At 34.7% G+C, this 23,652-nt stretch overlaps 1 protein-coding gene across 13 annotated transcripts; it reads left to right on the forward strand.

Annotated features, from left to right (window-relative positions):
* Nucleotides 1–16,727: 16,727 nt before the first annotated feature.
* Nucleotides 16,728–23,305, forward strand: LOC110649259 (interactor of constitutive active ROPs 3). 13 transcript variants are annotated; one of them, XM_021803761.2, is made up of 5 exons: nt 16,728–16,940; nt 18,359–18,458; nt 20,105–20,273; nt 21,170–22,859; nt 22,952–23,305. In XM_021803761.2, the coding sequence occupies exons 2-4, from the start codon at nt 18,439–18,441 to the stop codon at nt 22,847–22,849; spliced, it is 1,869 nt and encodes a 622-aa protein (XP_021659453.2). In that variant the 5' UTR covers nt 16,728–16,940; nt 18,359–18,438; the 3' UTR covers nt 22,850–22,859; nt 22,952–23,305. The 13 variants fall into 13 exon arrangements, with proteins under 13 accessions (XP_021659453.2, XP_021659455.2, XP_021659459.2 ...); XM_021803763.2 differs by having other exon boundaries at nt 18,364–18,458; XM_021803767.2 differs by having other exon boundaries at nt 18,364–18,458; nt 20,108–20,273.
* The last annotated feature ends 347 nt before the right edge of the window (nt 23,306–23,652 follow it).

Here is a 23,652-nt window from a genome sequence, read left to right on the forward strand (position 1 = left end):
TGACCATCCAACCCCCAATCCTACAGGCTGAGTCTGAAAAAACATCAGAAGAGGATGAAGTTATCAAAACTTGTTCTACTTCTTCTGACCATGATTCTAAGAAAGAACTAGTTGACATTACCAATCTTCTCATGGCTACCTATACAGGATCAAATAGAGCAGAGGATATGGAACAAGAACAGACATCCATCCCTTTTTCAAAAGGCCATCCTAAAAATTTTTAAGCCCTATATTGATGGTATCTTGCTCTTCTTGAAGGATGTTTCAACCCATAAAGATTTGTTTGTCTAGTTTCATAACTTGGTCTAAAAATATGGGATAATATTGTCTAAAAAGAAAAGCCATTTAGGACAAACAAACATTGATTTTCTAGGAATGAATTTTCAAGATAGAAAATATCAGCTTGGTCCTCACATTTTCCAAGAAATGCTCAAATTCCCATATCAAGACTTGTCCATAAAACAAATCCAATAATGTAACACCCCAAAATTTTAAATTTTATTATTTTATGAGCATTTTTGGTATTTTAATTTTATTTAAATTTTTGAAAATTTTTTTGAGATTTTTTGGATTTTAAAAAAAATTCGATTTTTTTAAAAAATAAACTTTGATTTTTTTTAAAATTAATTTAAAGACCACGCAAAAAAAAAAAAAAAATATATATCTACATTTTTTTTTTTTTTTTTTTTTTTTTTTTTTTTTTTTTTTTTTTTTTTTTTTTTTGGAGGTAAAAAAAAAAAAAACAAAATTTTTTTTTTTTTGAATCGAATCGAATCGACGGACGGACGGACATCGACCCGATTTCTTTTTTTCTTCTTTCTTCTTTCTCTTTCTTCTCTCCTCCCCTTCTCTCCTCTCTCTCTCTCTCTCTCCTCCTCCTCTCTCTCTCTCTCCCTCTCCCCACCTCCCTCACTCCCCCCCTCCCCACTCACCCCGCCACACCGCCGCCCACGCGCCGAAGCGCGCGCCCGCAGCCAGCCGCGCGACCCGGGCGCGCCACGCCCCCCAAAAAACCCCCAATCTTCCGCCGGAATCATCTCTCTCATCTCTAAAAATCTCTGTCTTTCACCACCAACAAATCACCATAGACACCATCCACACAAATTGTTTTTTGTTTTTTTTTTTTATTGTTTTTTTTTTTTTTTTTTTTTTTTTCCATTTTTTCTTTCAAAAGAATTTCTAGAAAAGAAAGAGAGAGTAAAGCAGCGAGAAGCGCAGCGCGCTTTTTTTATTTTTTTTGATATTTTTTTTTTTTTTTTTCTTTTTTTTGATTTTTTCTTCTTTCCAAATAAATTTCAGCTTTCTTAAAAAAAAAAAAATAAAAATAAAAAAAAAAAATGTATGTTGTGTATTGTGTTGTTTTGCATTTGGGCCCTCAGAATTTATCGGAATTTGACCGGGTTGTTGAAAAAATTTTGAAAAAGCTGGAAATTTTAAAAAAAATTGGCTTTTTGACATTTTCATTTTTTTCATTCATTTCATTTTCATTAAATTCAAATTTAAATTTCAAAAAAAAAATTTAAATAATTTTAAAAAAAATTTTTTAAATTAAAAAAAAAAAAAAATTAAAAAAAATAAAATATAAATTTCTATTTTTTTAATAAATTATGATTTTTTTGCTAATAGTATTTATAATTTTTTTTTTTTTTTTTTTTTTTTTTTTTTTTTTTTTTTTTTTTGAATTTTTTTGAAAAAAAATGAAATTGATTTTGAAATGATTTGATTTTGATTGATGATGTGATTGAGATGATGTGATGATAGATGGATGATGTGATGGATATATGTAATATAGAAGTATATAGAGGTGTTAGTTGTTTTTGGTTTTTTTTTTAGTTGGTTTTTTTTTTTTTTTAGGTTTACTTAGTTTATTTTTTTTTTTTTTTTTTTTTTTTTTTTTTATTTTTTTTTTTTAAATTTTTTTATGATTTTTATAAAAAAAATTTATTCCTTAATTCCAATTTCCTCCTCCTTTCTCTACCTTCTTCAAGTATATTAATAAAAAAAAATTTAATTTAATTAATATATTATTATTAATTTTTATATATGTATTATTATATGTATATATGTATGTATATGTATGTTATGTGTATATATTATTGTAATTAATATGTATCATGCATGTTTATGTTGTGTTGTTGTGGTGTTGTGTGCGGTGTGGTGTGTGTGCGCGTGGTGGTGATGTGTGGTGTGGTGTGGACTATGATGGGATAGGATTGGAGATCACGGAGAGATCTTGGGGCGGGACGGGGATGGTGATTTTTGTTTTCTGGACTGGACTCGACGAGTTCTTGGTTTAAGTCCGGCTTTTTGAGTTCTTGATTTTGGAGTTGGATTATATAGATATTATGGATGATGATTATATTTTATATATATTATGATTGATATTATGTTGATTGATGAAATTAAATGATGATGTTTGATGTTGAAAATGTTATTTTGTTTATTTTAGATAGTTATTATTTTTATTTTTAAAATATATATTTTATTTTTTTTATATAGTTTTTTTTATTTTTTTATTTTTTTTTTTTTTTTTTTATTTTTATTTTTTTTTTATTTATTTTTTATGTTTTTTTATTTTTTTTGTTGTTGTTTTTTTTTTTAATTTTTTTTTTTTGTTTTTTTTGTTTTTTTCATTTTATTAAATTTTATTTTGTTTTTAAATTGGGTTTGTAATATAAATTCATATTATAATTTTATTATTGTTGGATGTGAATTTATGATATGTTTGATGGATGAGATGATTGTTTGAGAGTGTTTTGATTGTGGATGATGAGTGATGATGGTGTGGAGTGTGGTGGAGTGAAAAGTGGAATTATTTGTCCAAAAGTTGTTTGTAGTGGAAAAAAAAACTTGTGTCTTGAATTGGGGCCCCAAATGGGGTGGGTGGGTTGAATAATTTATTGTAGGCTTAGGCCTTTAGGCTGGTTGGCCATAGGTGGGGCTAGCCTGGGGTTAGGCTGTAGTGTCCCGGTGGGGTCCCCAGGAGTAGGTGGGTGTGAGGTTGTTGGGTGTGTGATAAATAATTTCTTGGTATTATCAACTACCTTAGAGATTTTATCCCTAATGTGTCCAAATACATTAGCATTCTCTCCAAGATTCTCAAGAAACAAGTTTGGAGTCCTAAATAAACAACAACTATAAAGAAATTAAAGAAAGTGGTACAAAAACCTCCTCCTATAAAGATTCATAGTACAGGAAAAAGAATCCTTCAGACTGATGCTAGTGATAAATACTAGGGAGATGTCCTCTTAAAAGAGCTTGCAAGAAAGTGATAAATTTATGATTATGCTAGTGACCAATTTAAAGAATATGAAAAACACTATCATATAGTCTACAAATAAATCATAGCCATCAAAAATGGTATCAAAAAGTTTGAATTTCATTTAATAAGACATTATTTTTTTTTAGTAATGGATAACTTATCTTTACCTCGGATTCTTAACTTAAAAAACAAGAGTCTCCTAGAACCATAACTCTTGAGATTAAAAAAATTGATTCTTTAAGTATGAGTACACTGTCTAATGTATTAAAAAAGACTTCAATCTCATCTACTCACTAGACCCCAAAATATCCAACTTATCATTCTTGTCCATATTTTCCCTCTACCTTTTTTTGTTACATTTAAGGAGATTTCAACACAATTATATCATAAATAAACTTTAGAAAGAATGATTTTTTAATATTTAAAAATGTATTTTCATACTCTGGTATTAGAACTTCAATGAATTTAAAACCACTTACACTAAGTTTGGATATCTTGAAGGAGGGGAAGGAAAATAAGAGAGGGAAAATAATTTTTATTTTCTCTCTTTTATTTTTCTTCCTTATATTTGGATAAGTGGAAAATAAAAGAGGAATGAAAGGAAAATAAACTTATTTTTCCTTATTTGGGAAGAGAATGAGTGGGAAAAAAAAATTAAATTACTATTTTACCCTTTTTTACAAATTGTATGCAAAAAAAGGGTAATAAAATTAGAAGGGTAATTATATAATTTGACTAGTTAAAAGGCCACTTTTCTATTTGATTCCTTATTTTCTCTCTAAATTAGAGAGAAAATTTTGAAGAAAAAATATAGCTTATTTTCTTTTCTATCTTTATTTTCTTCTTTCTATCCAAACAAAGAAAAATATATAATCAATCTTATTTTCTCTTGATTATTTCCTTTCCTTTTCCTTTCCACCTATCCAAACTATAGACACCATATTTTGATTGACCATCAAATGCATAACTTGTGTAATTAATATGCATTTTTCTTTTTTAAAAGTTGCAATGCAGTTTTAATTTCATTAAAAATATTATTTTCTTGAATAGATTTCCCATCTTAATGTTATTTGATCTTAACTAGTTACTTTAATTGTGACCTGATCACAGGTCACTTTTCTGAACTGGCAATGGTCCAAGTTGTTTCCCAAATAAATATTAAGTTTCAAGATTATTTGACCACATGCACTTTTAGGTTAAGTTATTTTCCGATCTCTTCATCTTTATTCATCCTGTTCTGATCGATATCCGATATCTGGATTATCCAATCCTGCATTCTGTTGTTTTCCGATCTCATTATGTTCAAATACCTAAAAATTCCAAATTGTGGTTAGTTTTGTGATCAGTTATCTGACCTGAATTGTTCAAACACTTTTAATAAAAGTTAATGTTTTATCCGATCTCTAAATAATTATTCCGATCTTAAAAAGTATGAAATTACAAAAGCAAAAGAGTTATATTATTTATCTCAAAACTTGACTACATTCATTCAGCGGGCAAGTCTTCCTTAGCCCGATCTTCAGTTATAACTTTAGTAGTCACTCCCTTCTCTCCCTCTTGTTCGCCCTCACTCTCAACCTCGATACTCGGGGTAAGCTTTTCCAGCCAGGTGAAGTCCTTTTCAGGATAGCGCTTGATTAGCTTGGCTAAGAGATCATTGTGCGCGTTCACATAAGGGCCAGCTTCCTTCACTAGAGCTTCATCCTCCTTTGCTTTGATATCTTTGAAGAACTTAGCTAGATCTGAAGCATGATAGGCCCGGTCATTTTCGAGTTCCTTCTCCAGCCGAGTTGTCCTTTCTTCGTATGACCTCACGTGCTCCTCAAGCTCAACGATCTGCTCATTAGTAGCTGAGAGTTGGGTCTTCGTAGCCACCGCATCGTGGATGGCCTTTGAGATCTCCCTCCTTAAGAGATGGGCCTTTTCTCTAAGCATCTGTTGATTCGCAATTGCCTCCAAACCCAAGCTCATTGTTTGAGTGAGAAGATCCACCATGCTCTCTAGGCCCATCCGAGTCTAATCTTCATTGAGGCAGATGGAAGTGCCCAAGACTTTGGCTAGATCAGTGTTCTCCCATACCAAGCGGTTCCTCTCCAATGATTGAAGTAAGACTTGAGCACCTCGGGAGAGTGGTCGCCCGACCGAGACTGTCTGTCCTAAAGATCCACCCTTTGTAGCTGAAGAGACCAGAGGTTAGGGAGGAGGTTTCGCTTAGGGGGCTTTGGAGTGAGGATCTACACTTTTGAGGTTGGCTGCTCTTGAGTTCAGATTGGAGAGCTCGGCACTTCCACCAGAACCCTTAACTGGGCCTCAGCAGCAACATCAACCTCTTTCATTTCTAACACTTTCTTGGCAAGCTCTCTCTTCCTTTTTGGACTTTCTTTTGTTGCGTCACCTCCCACCATACCTGTGTAGAAAACAAGTTAGTGAGTTCACTGGGACTAAAAGACTAATGATTTAGGTTTTATCCGTCTCGGGATCGAGATCAAAGAGTTACAGTTGGATGTTCTCATGGGCGATCATGTTCATCATTCACCACTTCAGTTTAGCCACGATCACATCAAAGCACGAATAGTTGCAAGAGGTCGCTTTGCTCTTAAGCTCCTTTACCATGGTCCTCTCGACATCGTTTAGGGCGATCCTCCTCTCCGGCCTTTCAACCAAATAATTTCAACTTCTTGGGATCCCCTCAAAGCCATGGGGATCTTTATTTTGGAGGATGAAGAATCGATCTTTCTAATTTTTTAGTGAAGAAGGCAAATTGGTGAAGAGCCCACAGCACGGTTTGCTTGAAAGAACCAAAATTCATCATCTTTTCGTCGAGTAAGTCTGTGTAGTTGAGCAAAAACCTTCACTGTGGGCTCAAGTCCTTTGGCTCAGCATAATCCTCTGAAGGCCACTAGAGTTTGCAAGGAGTTCATGTGCACTTGGGTGACACAAACCCGGTTGTATTTCAGGACATCCTTGTAAAATGGTTCCAAAGGGAACCATAGCCTGGCCTTTAACTGTTCTTCATATACTACAATCAGATCGACCTCATCGAAGTAATGATCGACTCAAAAATCCCTGTGACACCAAATGAGTTCAAAGGAGTCAGTTGAAAAATTGAACTCTTAGCTTATTAGCTCAAGATCAGACATCCCAAGGATTGAAGAGAGCTCATCCATAAGTGAAGGCTCTCTCCTCATAACTAAAGCGCGTTGTTAGCTAGATTCGGTAGGCTCACTAGTTATCGGAATGATGGCGATAACAATTTCAGATTTTCCACTTAGTTTGACCTTGTCGTTTTCATCAGAGGATGAAGAAACGTGAACGAAAGGCAGGCTTGCAACTCTCTAATCGTCAGTGCCACTCATTTTCAGGCAACGGAGGTAAAAATGACTGAAAAAAGATCAAAACTATTACCTGATTACAAATTGACACCGGAGAAGCTGAGAAATTGGGAGAGTCTTCTAGAGGTTTGAAATGAACAGAGAATGCAAAAGTGAGAAATGACTGAGCCATCCCCTATTTATACTCGTCTAAGCATTAAATGTCCCAAGATTCTAGGTGGCGCATCGATAAGCAAAAAACTTAATTGTATCCCAATTCTTGATGGACACTAAGAGAAGATTCTAAAAAGGAGAATCAAACATGTGAGGACGGTTGAAATGATTTTATTAAGAGATCGGTAGAATAGGAAATGACTAAAAATTGGATAGAAAATTGTCTGAACTTGTAACACCCCTATATGCATAGCCTGGTATATTTCACTGTTCCGGTGATCGGTGTTAGTCCGGACAATTAAGGGGATTAGAACTACATTTAAGACACCTAGATAAGCCCTGAATGCAAATAATTAGTGATTGCTAGATAGTTAAGTATAAATAAGAAAAATAGAACATAAAAGGTTAAATGAGCCGGGAGTCATAGCGATTGGTGACCTTCTCAGGAAGTGACTGCGAGGTCAGTTTTAACCCAAATTTTGAACCGAAAAATATGACGCCGCGGTCCTAAGGACTATTGCGAACATAGTGGAAAAGAGAAAATCATAGAAAAGAGTTGTTAAGCAGGTCAAATAATTAGGTAAGAGATCCGAAAGAAATATTGAATAACTAATAAATCGGATCAGATCGGCGAGGGGCAATTTGGTCAATTCACCCCAAGAGGTGATTCCTGACCTAACTGTCCAATAAAATCGGAGAAATGAAAATTTCAGAATGTAGAATTAAATTAAAGAACTATGGAAAAATAAAGGAAAAAGAAAAAGAAATGAAAAAAGGTTTATTACATCACCTTTGTGACCTCACCATGATGTCAAAATTAAATTTTATTTTCCCAAATTTTTGACCAAGTCAAAAATTAACTTAAATACGCATAAACACAAAAAAATCAAAGAAAAGAAAATCACTTCTCTTCCACCCAACCAGCCGGCCAAATACCCTCTCTCTCGCCACCATGTGTGACCACCATTGATGAATGAATCAAGCTTACATAACTTGATTTTAGCCTCCCAAAATAAACCCTAAACCCTAAAAAGCTTCCAATCTACACTAGAAAAAGAAGATTGAGGGAGAAGAAGAAAGGAGAAAGTGAAAGAATTGGTGGATTATAAATCAAAGAATTGAGGTTAGTGTTCTTTCTTCATTCTCTCTTTGAATTTATGTTTAAGTAGCTAAGTTACACTTAGAATTAACAAATAAATGAAATAAATCAAGTGTGTGGGATTCTTGTGAATTTCGGCCAGCAATAGAGGGGGTTAGAATTGCATGACTTTGATGGAATTAAAGAGTTAGAAAAGTTGAATTAAGTGTATAGATGTTGATTATGTACTTTAATTTCATTAATTGAATGAATTGTGTAAATTAGGGTTTTTGAATTCTTGAAATTGGGAGAAAATTTGTAGGAAATGGTCAATTGATGCAAATGACCTTAATTGAGATTAGAAATGGTCACTTGGGACCAATTGTGATTTGTTGGAATTGGTAGAATTGAAAAGCAATTCAGATTGGTTAGGGGTCCTAATCTGGCAGCTTGACCTAGGTCCCTTTGAGGGACCAAAACTGAAATTTTACCAATCTAATTGGTGTGAGGCTAATTGGGAATGAAAATATACACATAATGGCCCATTTTTCATTTTGGAACCATGCCCAGAAAATGACATTAACATAATGTTAAAATAGTTTTGAAACCACAGTATCATGACCATATATCTGAATACCTCACTAGCATGCCTAGTGAGAAGAATTAGTTTTGAATTTTGAATTCCCTCTCTCGCTGAAGTGTTGAGGTGTGTGCCAGTAGAGGAAGAAATTGAATGGGTACCCATAGTTTGAGCTAGCTAGTCTTGAGATTCCTCATAAGCCTCCGGCTATTGAGATGAACATTGTACTGATGGCATGATATAACTGTGTGTTTTTATGAAATTTGTTTTGGGACTTCCGAAATGAGACTGTTTTGAATAAAATTCTAAATTGTGTTTTGTATTTGTTTTCATTTTCACTACCATATTGGAATAAATGTGATTTGCTTTATGCATAAGATTTTATTTTAGTATGTTGTGCACCACTGAGTCATAGTACTCAGCGATGGCTGTTTATTGCTGTCACAGATAGAGAGACTAATAGAGCAGCGGAGTGAGCTGCTGAGGATTTCAGAGCTACTTCTGGACCTTTTGTCGGGTATAATTTTATACCCTGATTGTACATGTTTATTTTGATGTAATTGACTGTATGTACATTTGTAAAGTGGTCATGAACAGCTGTACAAATTTTTTAATAATAGTATTTTGAATTTTTTGATGTAAATTTTAGACTAATAAATGTAATTTAATTTTTCTTTAATGCAATGTGTATGAAATTAATTATTACTATTTTTGAAAATAATTGAATTGAAATTCTGAGTTATGAAATATTGATTGAATTGTGGAGTTTGGAAAAAACTGTGCTGATTTGAGTTATAATGGTGGTTGTGAATTGATGAAGTGTTATATTGGAAGTGTTTTCTACAAGTAAAATTTTCGGTTTTCTTAAATATTGCTGGCACTCTGCCAAAATTTTTTCAAAATTTATGAAAAAATAAAAATGGACAAAAATTTTATCAAATCTTTAAACTTCAAGTAAATATTTTTAATACCTGCTAGAAAAGCTCACCACTTTCAAAAAAAAAAGAAAATTATTTTAAAATCCCTTGTAGTGTATTTAACGGGTTATCGATAGACGGAGTCGGTAATTTATTAGGTATACTACGGGATCATGTTATGCCTTACAGAGGGGTAAGGTGTGACAAAACTAAAGAGAGCGATTGAAGAGGTATTAAATAGAAGAGATATCGAAATGATAATCAAAATAATGCGAACAATAAAAGATAAAATGAATAAGTAAAAAAAAAAACATAATACATAAATAAAATAAAATAGAGTCAATCTTAAATAAAAGTTCATTTCATTTTCAAAAGATCATATTACATTATTAGGCAGTTTTCCCCAACCCGATCATTAATTACAGATGTACCTACATTCCACCCTACATTCTACCCATCTTGCTTCCATAGTTTGGACACCTTCACAGTTCGGACACTTCCTTATCTCAAGATACCATTCAAGAGATGTGTGGAGATTGGAAAGGTAGCTCTCGTAAACTATGGTAAAGACTATGGAAAGCTCGTTGTCATCGTTGATGTCATCGACCAGAACCGAGCTTCAATCGGGACCTCCGAGATGGTTAGGAGCCAAATGAACTTCAAAGGGCAATCACCGATATCAAGATTGAAATTAGCAGTCCCTTCACTTGAGATCGGCCTTTAGCTCAGACCAGTAGGCCGATTAGAGATCAGTACGGTAGTCATTTTGGACCCTGGTCGGCCGTTTAGTCTGGTTCTCTCACCATCATCAGATGACGTTATCATAATTCTCTGACCTTTGGTGTCTTTCATTTTCAGGTGATAGGCAAAGGAAGTTATCGAAAAAAGATCAAGACGGTTGTCATGACGAAAACCGACGCCGGAGATGTAAGGCATAGAGGAGGAACACGTCGGAAATTGATCGGAGAAAGAAAGGTGAAAATGTGAGAATGACAGCCTACTACCCCCTATTATATATAGGCCTAGGCATTTAATGCTAGTAGAACTCGAAGTGGCTCATCGGTAAGTAGAGAATTTAATGCTTCCCCGATATTCTATGTTCACCGACACAGACCAGATACAAGAGATGGATAAGAAAGAGATCAGGGAAGTGAGAAGAGATTAGGCATGGAAAGGATTGGTATAAGAGGTCAGGCTAAAAGGTCTCAAAGTTGCCAACCATAATGGGAGATCAAATACGAGAATAAGATACAGAGATTGGGCGGATTGAGAAATGGCCAATAAAGATCGGAAGGTTTGGGAAATCAGGAGTTCAGAAGTTACTTTCAGTCATGACCCTTGATTTGCAAGATCAACTCCCCCACCATCGGATCTAAGTTAGTTAAAATATTTGGGGTACAATCCAATTTCCACCATCTATCCCATTTGTAAGGACGAACCGGAACCATTGAATCTAAGGTGGTTAAAGCATTCTAGTACGCCTCAATCCACACCACCGATCTCACTTGTAAGGAAAATTTTTGGGCCAATGGTTTAAGGTAAATAATAGATTCAGCACCTCTCATTCCCAACATTGGGATCCATTCTATAAGGCAAAACCCCCAGCCATTGGATTAGAGAAAAAAGGACAAAAGAGTCCTAAGCTGAATCTCAGCCTTGAGTTCTTGATCTCTTTAATTCCTGACCTTCGGATTCAGTCCTTCTAAATCCACACCCTCCAATCTTGCCATCTGGAATCCTAGCCGTTCATTTAAAGACCCCCGTTCCCTATAAATACTTAAATGCTTCACTGTAGAGGGGGTTTTTAGTTTTTGGAATTAGGGGTCTTGGTTTTTGGTTTTCGGAATTTTGGTCCTTAGTTTTTGGAATCTTGGTCTTTTGGCTTAAGAGTCTGTCTTTTGTACTAGAGTTCTCGGTCTTTAAGTTTTCCTTCGCATTTTGATCCTCTGTTTTCACGTTTCAATCTCTGGTTTTGTCTATCTCCTGAAATATAGAGTTACTAATGCAAAAGAGGCTTTAGAAACTTTTTTTCTAAAGAATTTTCTCCAAAAGTCCTAATACTCCGGTCCTAGTCTTCAGTAGATTTGCTCGATAGCCCGGTGGTCCAGTCTTGGTTTGTCATCAGGATCTTGCCCCTATCGCTTTCGTCATTTCAAAAGGTGCTTTTGGTCAGCCCAGCCTTAGCGACCCCATTGACGCGAGACATCAGCATTGGCTCTCCCGTCACCCTTATAGCTCTTTTCAAGTAAATGTCTTAATAGTGCTTCCTTTGATTGGATATGGTTAGGCTGTATTTGTTACGTAAGCTAGAATTCAAACTATTAGAATGTTTAATCATGCCGAACTTTCAGAGTAAATTCGGGTTAGATTAGTCTATCTCACAAATTTTGCTTTTTTGCCTGTTACAGTAACACATATATCATTCCAAAAGTACAGGTTTCTTTACTTTTAGTAGCATAGGAATAAGAGTTCGGGTGGTATAAATGTTACTTAAGGATTGGAAGAATAGAGAAGAGTTCAGATAGGAAAGGTGAGGTAAATATGAGGGTATTGACATGGAGAATTCGGATCAGGAATAATGAAAGTGAAAGGGTCCGACATAATGAGTTCAATTCAATGTAAAGAGTTCAGGTTCGATTAGAGAGATCATAAATAATAAGGGCGAGAAGGTCAGATATAAGTTCAGGTAAATATGGAGAGTTAGGGTGATTAATAAGAGATTGAAAATAAAGAAAGTGAGAAAAGAGTTCAGATAGTAAGAAAGAGATCGGAAAATAATGCACAATTTGCCATTTCTCATATTTACGTAGAATCGTCTTATTCTTTACATCATTTTTTTCGGAATATTCCTGTTTTTTAGTGGGAGTTTGGGAGAGAGTACTTTGCCTTGAATCCCTGCAGTTTTACATTTTTATTATAAAACTCATCCTTTATAAATATGAGAGTTCGGGAGAGAGTTCTTTCCTTGAATCCTCGCAGTTTTATATTTTTATTATAAAGCTCATCATTTATAAATACAAGAGATCGAGAGAGAGTCATTTCCTTGAAATACCTTATGTTAATTTATTTTCACAGAATTCCTACGAACTCTTATTTTTAACAAAATTCATTAAACACATTTTAATGTTCGATTCACAGGAGAGTCATTCCAAGAACCCTGAATTTTATATTGGGACCCGATGGAAAGTCCTTCTTGAAGTCCTCATACTTATATTATTAAGGGAGAGTTCTTCCTTCAGTTCGGGGTCACAGCGAACTGAGTTAAACGAGTTAAACGAGTCGGGGTCACAGCGACCGGTGACCTCACCGGGAAGCTGCTATAAAGACAGCTAGCAACCCTAAACTTGTGGGGAATCCTCTGAAATAATTCCTGGGACTCCGGTGAAGAGTTATTGAGGGTTCGATGATAATAAATTGTTCAGAAAATACAAGGAGAATTAAAACAATTGGTACAGACAATTTTAGCATATTAAGCTAAATGAAGGGCATTTTGGTCATTTCACCTTCAGAGATGATGTTTGACCAAATTGTCCAATTAAGTAAGTGAATTATATGACATAAAATATGAATAAAATATTTCTAAAAAAATATTTAATGGAAAAAGAGAAAAAGAAAAGAAATAAGATTTATAAATATAAATATATATATATATATATGATGTCATAATGATATCAATTAAAAAGCTTGCCCAATGGGAATTTAACAAACACATTAAGGGATAAGAAGAGGATTTTAATGAGACAAAATTCATAAAAAAAGAGTCATCTTCCTCATGTTTTCTCTTCATGGCTGACTTCCCTCTTCTCCCATGCTCTCTTCATTTTTTTTATTTTCTATCTTAATTTTCCCTAGGTTTTCTCTCATAAAACCCGAACTTATCTTCACCAAAATTTGTCCTTACATCTTGGAAAAGTTGATTGTAGCAAAAAGAAAAGAAATGATTGAAGTTTTGTTGGCTTGAAATTAAGCTACAAAGAGGTTAGTGCACTATAAGACTTTCCTCCTTTCTTTTATAGTTATTAACACTCAAACTAAGTCGAATTTTTATGAAATTGAAAAGAAAACCTTGGATACATAGGACTTTAAATTTTGGCAGCCATGGGTTAATTGGAGTTTGATGCTTTTTATGGATGTAAACTAGTTTAGTTATGATGTTTAATGAGTTGTTATGTATTGAAAGTTGTATGGATTGAGTATGCTCGACCTTAAAACCTTGAGTTAGGGTTTTAACTTAATTATTTGAGAATTTTGTGAAATTGTTTGAAATTGACCAAATTGATATTGATTGAGGATATTTAGAAGTGTTATGAATGACAAATTATAGTTTGGGAGTAAGGAGGAATGAATATAGGGAGTGTATGTTCTTTGCAGGAAATTCAGACCTATGAGTCCAGTGTATTATTTGAGCTATAACTAAAATTGTGTGACTCCAATTAGTATGAGACCAATTGGAGGTGAAACTATACTCAAAATACTCCATTTTTTATGAAGAAATCATGCTCAAATTCTATCCATAAGTTGACCAATTTACTATCCCAATCCGGATATCCATACACTGAACCTAGAAAAAAATAACCAAATGCATGTTCATTTGGCTATAACTCCCTCTAGACAGATCCAAATGACCTGAATTTTATACTATTGGAAAGCTTAGACATAGGACTACAACTCTCATTGAGAACAGCAAGCCCAGAAATGCCTCTAATCAAATGAAATTGCTGGCCTAAGTGAAGTCACCAAACTGACTAGAATCCATTCTGCCCAGAATTTTCTGGACATAAACCTACCTATCAGTTTTGGCAAAATGACCATAACTTGGTCTATAAAAACCCAAATCCAATGAAAATAGTGGCAAAATTTCCACAAGACATAGATCTACAACATTGATGATTTGATCAAAACCCAGAAACTAAGGAAACTAGGTCAATTTACTAGGTTAAATCAGTATATGAATTCTGAAAATTACCTAAGTGACCATTTGACCCCAGAACACTCATTTAGTCATATCTACCACTAGAAAACTCCAATTAGGATGAGCCATACTGATTTGGAACCCTAAGAAACATGGCTCCAACTTTGTTTTAGACATGGTCCTCAACTTATGAACATAAGAACCCTAAAATAGAGGTCAAAGCTACTGACCTGAACCTGGACCCTGAAGACACAGGGTACCTGAGTCCAGGCCAGTGATTTTGCCATAACTAATTCTACAAAATTTGAAAATTGTAATTAAAATTTTTGAGTAACCATAAGACATAGGGTAATAACTTTTATGAAGAAAATTAGGCCTAAAAATGACTGTACTATGTCCAATTAATTAGACTAAGACAGACTCTAGAATCTGTCTAATTCTAGACCAAGAAAAAGACAGTGAACCAGTTATGGTTATTTGATCATAACTTGAGTTCTAAAACCTCAAATGACATGATTCAAAAAGGACAACAAAGACAAGACATAGAGGGACAACTTCCATGAAGGAAGTATAGCCAAACAGTGGCCACATTTTGGCCAATTGGTTAGATGAATTGAAGACACTAAATCTGGACCTTGAGAAAGGTCCATAAAATAACTGAGTATATGAGATGAAATGAATTAGAATAAATTGTTAAATATAAAAATAACATGAATTAATGAAATTATAAATATTTAATAATATTAGTCTGTCCAAAGTATACCTAGACTCATTTATATAGCTTGGATCAATTGGTATACCAATTAGATACTACAAATTGCAGTACTGCCCACAGATATAATCATTGACAGACAACATATGTTTAAGATGATTGTTCAACTGGCTTTATGCCTGCCCGATGGCCATAGTGCCAATTTTCATTACTACTGACTTATGCATGCCTGCTAGCCTTGTGCTTGACATGACCGTCGTACACTGGGTAGACATACAGATGTCCAACTAGTATACTCTCATGTATCCAGTCTTTATAATCTATCATAGGTTACTTTGGCACAGTTATGAGAAATAAAATTTTAAATTCAAACAAGTACATGAGAGAACAATTAATATAAATTATATAAGACCGAATATAAATTACATGAATAAAAAGATCCCGATTAATTTAATTGCTTCCAAAGTTTCATAAACAAGTAAAAAGATTGTAAATTCATATAATTGTATGTTACTTTATAAAGTTATACTTAAAATAATTATTTTAAATTGTTTAGTTATTTTTCCTTATTTATGCAACACGAAACATTATTCTTAGCGCGTTGGTTTTTCCATCGCGTAGGTACAGGAGACCCACAGCAGCAGCAGTAGAGCTTAAACAGGACTTGAGTAGATCTGCTACAGTGTAGATTGTTAGCCCATCAGTCATTTTGGTAGGGCTCATGTATAGTTAGATTTTGCATTTTGGTATTATATATAAGTAAACACTGTAAATCATTTTGGATTGTATATAAATTATAAATTATTGTGTATAAAGTTTATATGAATGAAATGAAATGGGTTTTCTAAAAAAAAAAAACTTTATGAGCAATGGTATGATATGATGTATGAGAAATTGCTATGAGATGATGTATGAACTGGATATAAATTATTTTTAACAGGTAAATAAGGAAACCCGCCACACACTAATAAAACAGAGGAGATTCTGTCTGGATCTTCATAAAAATAAAAAAAAAACATAAAAAAATTCTACATATAAGATAATATAATTAAATAGATAGTTAAATTAACATTGTACACGACAAGACAGTACAAGGTACTCCAGTAATGAATGTAGCATGCTTTGCTCGGCTACACTGTAGACGGGTTAAGGGTGAGGGTGTTACAGGGGCCGTCCCATTTATTTGTGTTCTTGAGAAACCCAAAATAGTAAAATATCAAAGTTATTTTAATAAATAATGGAAACCAACATCGTAATTTTAACCCTAAAATCATCGATCTTAAATTTTAAGGAGCACATCCTTAAATTCATTACCCTTATTGAGAAACGATGTGGAGTGTCTAATACATTTTTTACACGTTTATAGATCTGAATCTAAAATCTCTATTTTAAAAGTAACATTAAAAATTTTTAAAATAACAAATGATTTTTTTTAATTATCCTTAAAATTAAAGTAGCAATTTCACATTTTTTTAATTCGGTGAGAACTGTCAAATGATCGTAAATCCCTTGCGACACAAACAAGCTGATGATATCAATGTACTTCACATTTCTCAATTTATATTTATAAATAAATATTAACATTTATAAATTAAATATAAAAGTGATAAAATAAAAAAAATTTTAGTTTAAAATCCTGTTAGAGTGATTATTTTAAATAAAATTAAAATTAATTCAAAATCAATTCAATATTTGCATATTCATGAAACGACAAAGCCGTACTCTATAGTTTCTCTCCGTTGTGTATTGTCATCTATTTCTATTTACGCTCCCACAAACAAACAAATAGATAGAGAGGGTCTCGACTATTGTGCAGAGTAAGCAGCAGAGGCCAGAGGAGGAAGAAGCATAAGCTAAAGCTACTCACTGAAATACATCTTTACCTTAAATAAATCTCCATTTCCAATCCATGACTATCTTGTTCTCTTTGCTTCTCCCACTTTTTAATCTTTAACAAGCTAATTCTCTACCTCTCTACTTGTTCCTTAACAAAGGTCAGTAAGATTGTACACTATCCTCCTTTCATTTCCTTTTTTGCATCCGAGAAAATGAAAGAAATGTCTTTTTTGTGTGTAAAATTATCTTTTAACACTTACCCAGAACTCGAAACATCATTTTTAGTGTTATCTGACCTATTATTCCAACTTTCTCACTTTTCTCGGCAGCCAAACGGTGATAATTCTTTCTTTTTTTTGCCCTTTTTTTTCTTGTATTATTTTTTACTTCCTTGCTGAAGTAAAACCACAGTTTTCTTTTCTTTTTAAAAATACTTGCTTAGATATTTAATTCCATTTTATTTCTCTGACAGCAATTATTCCCTTTGAAGTTCTTTTGCTGAGAGTTCTGGTTTTCTTGAAAAGTCTTACTATTATCTGATAATGTAGCCTTTGATTTTCGAGTCCCAAAAGCTTGAAGCTTGAAGCTTGTAGCAGGCTATTTTTACAAGTGTGGTTTTGTCATTTCAGTGGGCATAAGGAGATGGAAAAAGGGAAAAAAGAGCAAAATCGAATCTAATAAAGGCTGACATACATTTTTTTTTGTTTTATTTTTTGTCATTTCTCTGTAATATATATATATATATATATATATATATATATATATATTGTTAAATAAGAAATAGCAGATATCATTGGTAGAAAGTAGGCTTACATGGTACTCTGTTTGGTCTTTTGTTATATTTTCTTGCTGATTCTCTTTCTTTTGCTTTAAGATCTCCATTTCACTTGTCTGTTATTAAAGACTGCATTGATGCTATGATTACCTGTTTGTTTCCCAGGAAAATATTCTCCTGGAAGCATTTCCCTGGAAACGAAGTAATTGGTAATTACTGTTGGTTTCCTGGCGGGTCCAGACAAAATGAGAGCAGAATCGAGCAGGTTTTGAAAAACTGTCCTTAGAAAGTTTAGTAATAATATTCTAAATCTAACGAACTAACCCCACAAATTAACATCAACGAAGGTTCCTAATTTCACGGCAAAAATGCAGGGGATAAACTTACTTAACTGCCCTTATTGTCTCTGCATCTGTAGGAGTATACAAGCAGGGAGTATTGTGTAATTTTGTCCCTTTCTGACACTGTAGGCGTAGGGCCTTTGTGGCTATAATAATTGTTTTCATGTGGTTAGTATGGTTCTGATGGTAGTGGGCATTGAATGGACAAAGGAAAGAGGTGAAGATTGCCAATCCTGTTTGGTATGCAAATTGATAGTTGCGTACATGCACTATTGATTTTTTTTTTTTTTACTGTGATTTTGATATGAATGTGTAGCCTCGGCCAGCATTATCTTTGCATTTGTGATGATAAGAAGAAGCAGTTGCCCTACATGATATCATTTATTTCTACATGGACCAGTCACATTGGATTCTCTTGTCCCAGCTTGTGATATTTTCCAGTATGTTACATGTTTTGTAGGTCAGGCAGCATTGAAGTGGAGTACTGAAAGCTCAAATAGCTCCATTTTTCAATTTGTGCCCTTAAGGGTAGTTAAAGTTATGCAGACTCCAAAAGGAAGGTAATTCTCTTCTCCTTAGAGGCTTGTTCTCCTTGTTGCTTTGCTATCTAAGGACTGCATAATAAATGTTTCTAGATTTTGCTGCCGATTGTTCTCTTTTTATTCCCTATTTGGTGTATTGGCTTTTGTTAAATGCTAAAGGGGCACAGTAATGATCTTTGCTGTTAATTAATTGGTTGTGGTTGTAATGTGCTGTAGTTATATGTTTTTCATACCCTGTCCAGTGAAGATTCTCTTTTGATGTTTTTGGGACCCTTCAACTTCTCACATTTTGTATTTGTGGTTTGTCTTATTTCTCGATATAAGTTACACCATCAAGCCACGGTTTGTGTCCATTTTTGAAGTTGAGGGTCTCTGTATTCCTTGCATTGTGATTTATTCCTTTCATTATCAAAACAAAGATTTTAGGACTTGTCTTTTTCACCTGCATTAAGTTGAGACGGTGCTGGCCTGCTGGGGCATCTCAGTGGGCCTTAAAATATGCAGTTTGAATTGTTGAGGGCCATTCTTTTTGAATTATTGTTGCACAGTTAGATGATTTTCTTTTTGGGGAAAAAGTTAGATGTTGTGTTATCAAATCAATTGATTTTTGTAGCTCAATTAATTCTACCTCAAGGGAGAATTAGAAACAACAAGTTCAATGGCCCTCTTTTTTCTGGAAAATTTTCATTATTGTTCAATCCGGAGGCATTGTTAATGCCTTTTGATTTGTCAGGGCGTGAGGTCATGTTCTTTTGAAATGTATTAGATTTCAAGAGTAAGTTTTCAACTGTCCATTTGTTGTTATGTATTGCATCCCAGTGAATACCCTCATTCTGACACTGATATTCAAATTCTAAGGCCACAATGGCCATGGATATGGCTGGACATCTTTTTTGTCAAAGCCAGTTACTTCTCTCAAAAGTAAAATTTTGAAAAGAAGAAAAGTTGCTTTTATGTTAGACAGCCAGACTCAGAAGCTCGATCTTATTCCCTAACAGGCTAATGGTAATTAAATTTGAAGTAAAGAACTACTGGCCCTATAAAGTCTGACATTTGATTTCAAGGGATTGTGACAATTAATATGGATTCTTTTTTGCCATTCAGCTCTATTGAATGCCAAGTCCGCATCAACTTCCAAAACAATAATTAGTTTCTCAGTTGTTCCTAAATTGTTTAGAAATTCTTCTTAAATCTCTGCAAGTTTTTAGAAATAATATCTGATTCCCAATTCCATTTGGACACCATGGGTAGCTCAATAAACTGGTCAAGACATTAGTTGGAACACAAACTGAGTCTAATGATTGATTCCAGATTCTATGTTGGAGATGGATGTGTATTCGATCCATGCAAGCTTTAGTCACCCATGCTGTTCATGATCTTCTCCAGAAGCTGATGTAGGATGACCTATGGGGGATGGCTTGGTCAAGGCTTTGTAGAGTATACCTAATTTGTTGTTTTTTGTTGTCTCTCCTCTGCTTACCAAAATAAAATGAAATGAAATAAATATATTCTAGAGGCTTCACCTTTTTACCATCTTTTTATCATGTATTATCTCTCAATGTACTGTTCCCAAGACAGTGGATGTGAAGTTTTTCCCAGAAAGTTATGCTTGTTGGTATAATTTATTCATTATATAACCTGTTATAATTTGCCAATTTTGATAGTAGAAGTGGCTCCTCAGAAGCACCGCAGAGATTCAGTCCCCGAGCACGCCAACTAAAAACAACTGGACTAGAGTCTGACTCTGCATCATCATCAAATCAAGTTAGAACACCAAAAGATAGAAGCCCTAAAGTCATTGACCACCGGTCACACAGAAGCCCAGTGTCTGAGGTTAGATACTGCAACCCTCCAGCTTTCTTATAGTTACACAATGTACAGAATGTTGCATTCTTATTTTATGAAAGCATACATTGAAGTCCAACTGTAACACACATTTGTGTTTATAATTCAAAAATATGACCAGGTATCTCATGATGACTCTCCATTTACCATCTTAATACGATGGGTAGACAACTGCATAGTTAATTCATTTTTCTTCTCTTTTTTGCATTTGATAAAATATTTGTATTACTAGGAGTAAATGCCAGTAGCAACTAACAAGATATCTATTGGCATTCATGAAAGCAGTTCAATTGTTATGTGTCATGGAAGGAGACCATTACAAAGTACCAATCCATTTCCCAACTACAGAGCTCACTGATCTGATTATGCATTGCCTATTTGTGCATTAGGTAGCATGCAATTATATGTATGAGACGAACTTGGTTGGTCTGTGGTTTCCTTCCATGATACATAACAATTGAACTGTTTTCCTGATAGGTTTCTTGCTACTTGCATTGAGTTTTCATTGGCCTTTAAGGAGCATGTACTCAGATTAAGTGAAAGATTATGAGAACTGGGGAACTGGAAATTTTGGTACATAGTGATGGTTCTTTTCAATAAGAATATAGGCACTTCACTAAACTGTATATAAATTTTTTCCGTGTCTCATTTTAACTCATTGTATTTTTGGGTTTGGTTTCACCATCCTTAGATGTGTTGTGGTGGTCTTTTTCATCATAGTCTAGCCTCCATAACGTGGGGCATCTTCACTGCAGTTCCTTGAATTTTTGATGATGCAATGTAGAGTATAATTAGATCAAGCATGTCCACTTTGTCAAAGCTACAACTGTTGGATTTTCTCAAATGTTCTTACTTTTTAATGTCCATCTTTGTTCTTTTTCCAGAAGAAGCGTCCAAGCAGAATATCTGAATTGGAATCTCAGATTTCTCAGCTTCAGGAAGATCTGAAAAAGGTAAAGGATCAGCTAAGTTTATCAGAATCATGGAAGACAGAAGCCCTGCAAGATGCTGAGGAGTCCAAGAAACAACTTTTGGCTATATCTTCAAAGCTCGAAAAGTCACAGAAGCAACTTCAAGAACTGTCTGCCATGGAGGGGGCTCGTGTTGTTGAGCTTCAGAAAATCTCACAAGAACAGGATAAAGCATGGCAGGCAGAGCTTGAGGCTATCCAGCAGCAGCACTCAGTTGACTTATCTGCCTTGGGCTCTGCCTTGAGTGAAATTCAACGGTTGAAGGTTCAGCTTGAGATGGTAGCTGAATCTGAAGCTGACCAAAGCAAGCATGCAGAATCAGCAGATGTGGAGCTCCGGACGTTAAGAGCAAATCTGATGGATACTCTTTCTCTTGTAGAGAACATGAAAAACCAGCTAAGGGATAGCAAAGACTCAGAGGCCCATGCCCAAGCACTGGCTAGTGAAACTCTACTGCAATTGGAAACTGCAAAGAAATCTGTGGAGGCACTAAGATCAGATGGCTCAAGAGCTATTGAAGCCTATAACTCCATTGCCTCAGAATTAGACCAGTCGAGGGCACGTGTTAAATTATTGGAAGGACTTGTTAGAAAACTTGAGACAGACCTACATAATGCTAGTGGCAACCTTTATCGAGATTCTGCAGATGGTCATGATACTGAGGAGGCCATTGTTGAAAATCAAAGGTCACAGGAAGCACACCAGCTTGAAGCAGAGCTTTTTTCTTTGAAGTCTGAGGTGGGGCATTTGAGATCTGCTCTAGAAGCCGCTGAGATTAAATGCCATGAAGAGCAAATTCACAGCACAGTGCAGATAAGAAGTGCTTATGAACTGGTGGAGCAGATAAAATCTGGATCTATGCTCAGAGAGGCTGAACTAGAGGCCGAACTCAAGCAAGCAAAAACTGATATTGAAGAGTTGAAGGCAGACCTTATGGATAAGGAAACTGAATTACAAGGAATTTCAGAGGAGAATGAAGGTCTAAATATGAAGCTTAAGAACAGTTTATCAACCCGAGGAGAATCTGGACTAGAGAATGAACTAAAAAATTTGAGGGACACTGTTGCTGAAATGAAGGCGAGATTAACGGATAAGGAGACAGAATTGCAAAATATATTGGAGGAAAATGAGATGTTGAAGGTGGAAATCAGTAAAAGGGAAATGGTTGGGAATAAAGTGAATAATGAGGTGGTTGTAGAACTAGAAGCTGCAAGGGACGCAGAACGAGAAGCTCTCATGAAGCTTGCCTTTGCGATGGAGGAGGCAGAAAAGAGTAATAAAAGGGTTGCGAGGGTGACTGAACAGCTTGAGGCAGCACAAGCAGCTAACTCTGAAATGGAAGCAGAGTTGAGAAGACTAAAGGTGCAGTCTGACCAGTGGAGGAAGGCTACAGAGGCAGCTGTAGCTATGCTTTCAGCAGGAAATAATGGGAAGTTCATGGAGAGAACAGGATCATTGGATAGCAACTACAATCCTGTTACAGGAAAGATTGGTTCACCCTACAATGAAGAGATGGATGATGATCTTCTAAAGAAGAAAAATGGAAATATGCTAAAGAAGATTGGGGTCTTATGGAAGAAGCCACAGAAATAGAATACCTGAGGTAGGCGAAATGTTACTTAAGTTGGGTCTAGATTGTTTACTTGATACAATTTCTTTTTCTTCTAATCATTCTCGTTTGCTCCTTTTGTACAGATACCTCGGTCGATTGCAAAAGCCAAATCATTTTATTGAAGCAAAAATTAGCACTCTTGTGAAGTTCCCATCTGCAATAGCTTAGTATACGCTGGTTGATTTCCTGTACCCTTAAACATCAAATTGCGGCTGTGATTCTCCTGCAAGTATGTTTAAATTGGCCTAAGTAGTTCACATTGGAACCGAGTGATATATCAAAAAGAAATGGAAAAACTTACACATGTATCTATCTGCAACTCTGCTTGCAAGTAACTTACTATGGAGTCATTTTGTTTAAGCTAGTCCTGTCCTTGTTGACTTGCCTGCAAATTCATAAATGAATAGAATCAGCTACTTTCTTTTGCTTCCGATAAATCTGGTAAAGTTTTATAGTTGCACTCAACTCATTTTACTTGCTGTCTGGATCCCAGTCCCACTGTATGAATATTCATAATGTGGGTTGATTTTGTGTATCTTCTACAAGCAGATTCTCTTTACAACTTCGCATGTGATTATGGTTAAAATAATTTGCTACTTGAAGTTTGATGACTCTCTAAATGTCAGACCACAAACTAGGATTTAATTGGTACACTTGCCAGTAACTGCAATAGAGTTTTGAGCTTCCCCAAGTACAAAATAACAATAATGTAAACAAAACAAATTACAATGCATGAATTTTGAACAATTAGTAGCATGAGATGTAATTAGGCTCAAGTGCCACA

Source organism: Hevea brasiliensis, chromosome 1, assembly GCF_030052815.1.
Source record: "Hevea brasiliensis isolate MT/VB/25A 57/8 chromosome 1, ASM3005281v1, whole genome shotgun sequence".
Taxonomy (NCBI): domain Eukaryota; kingdom Viridiplantae; phylum Streptophyta; class Magnoliopsida; order Malpighiales; family Euphorbiaceae; genus Hevea; species Hevea brasiliensis.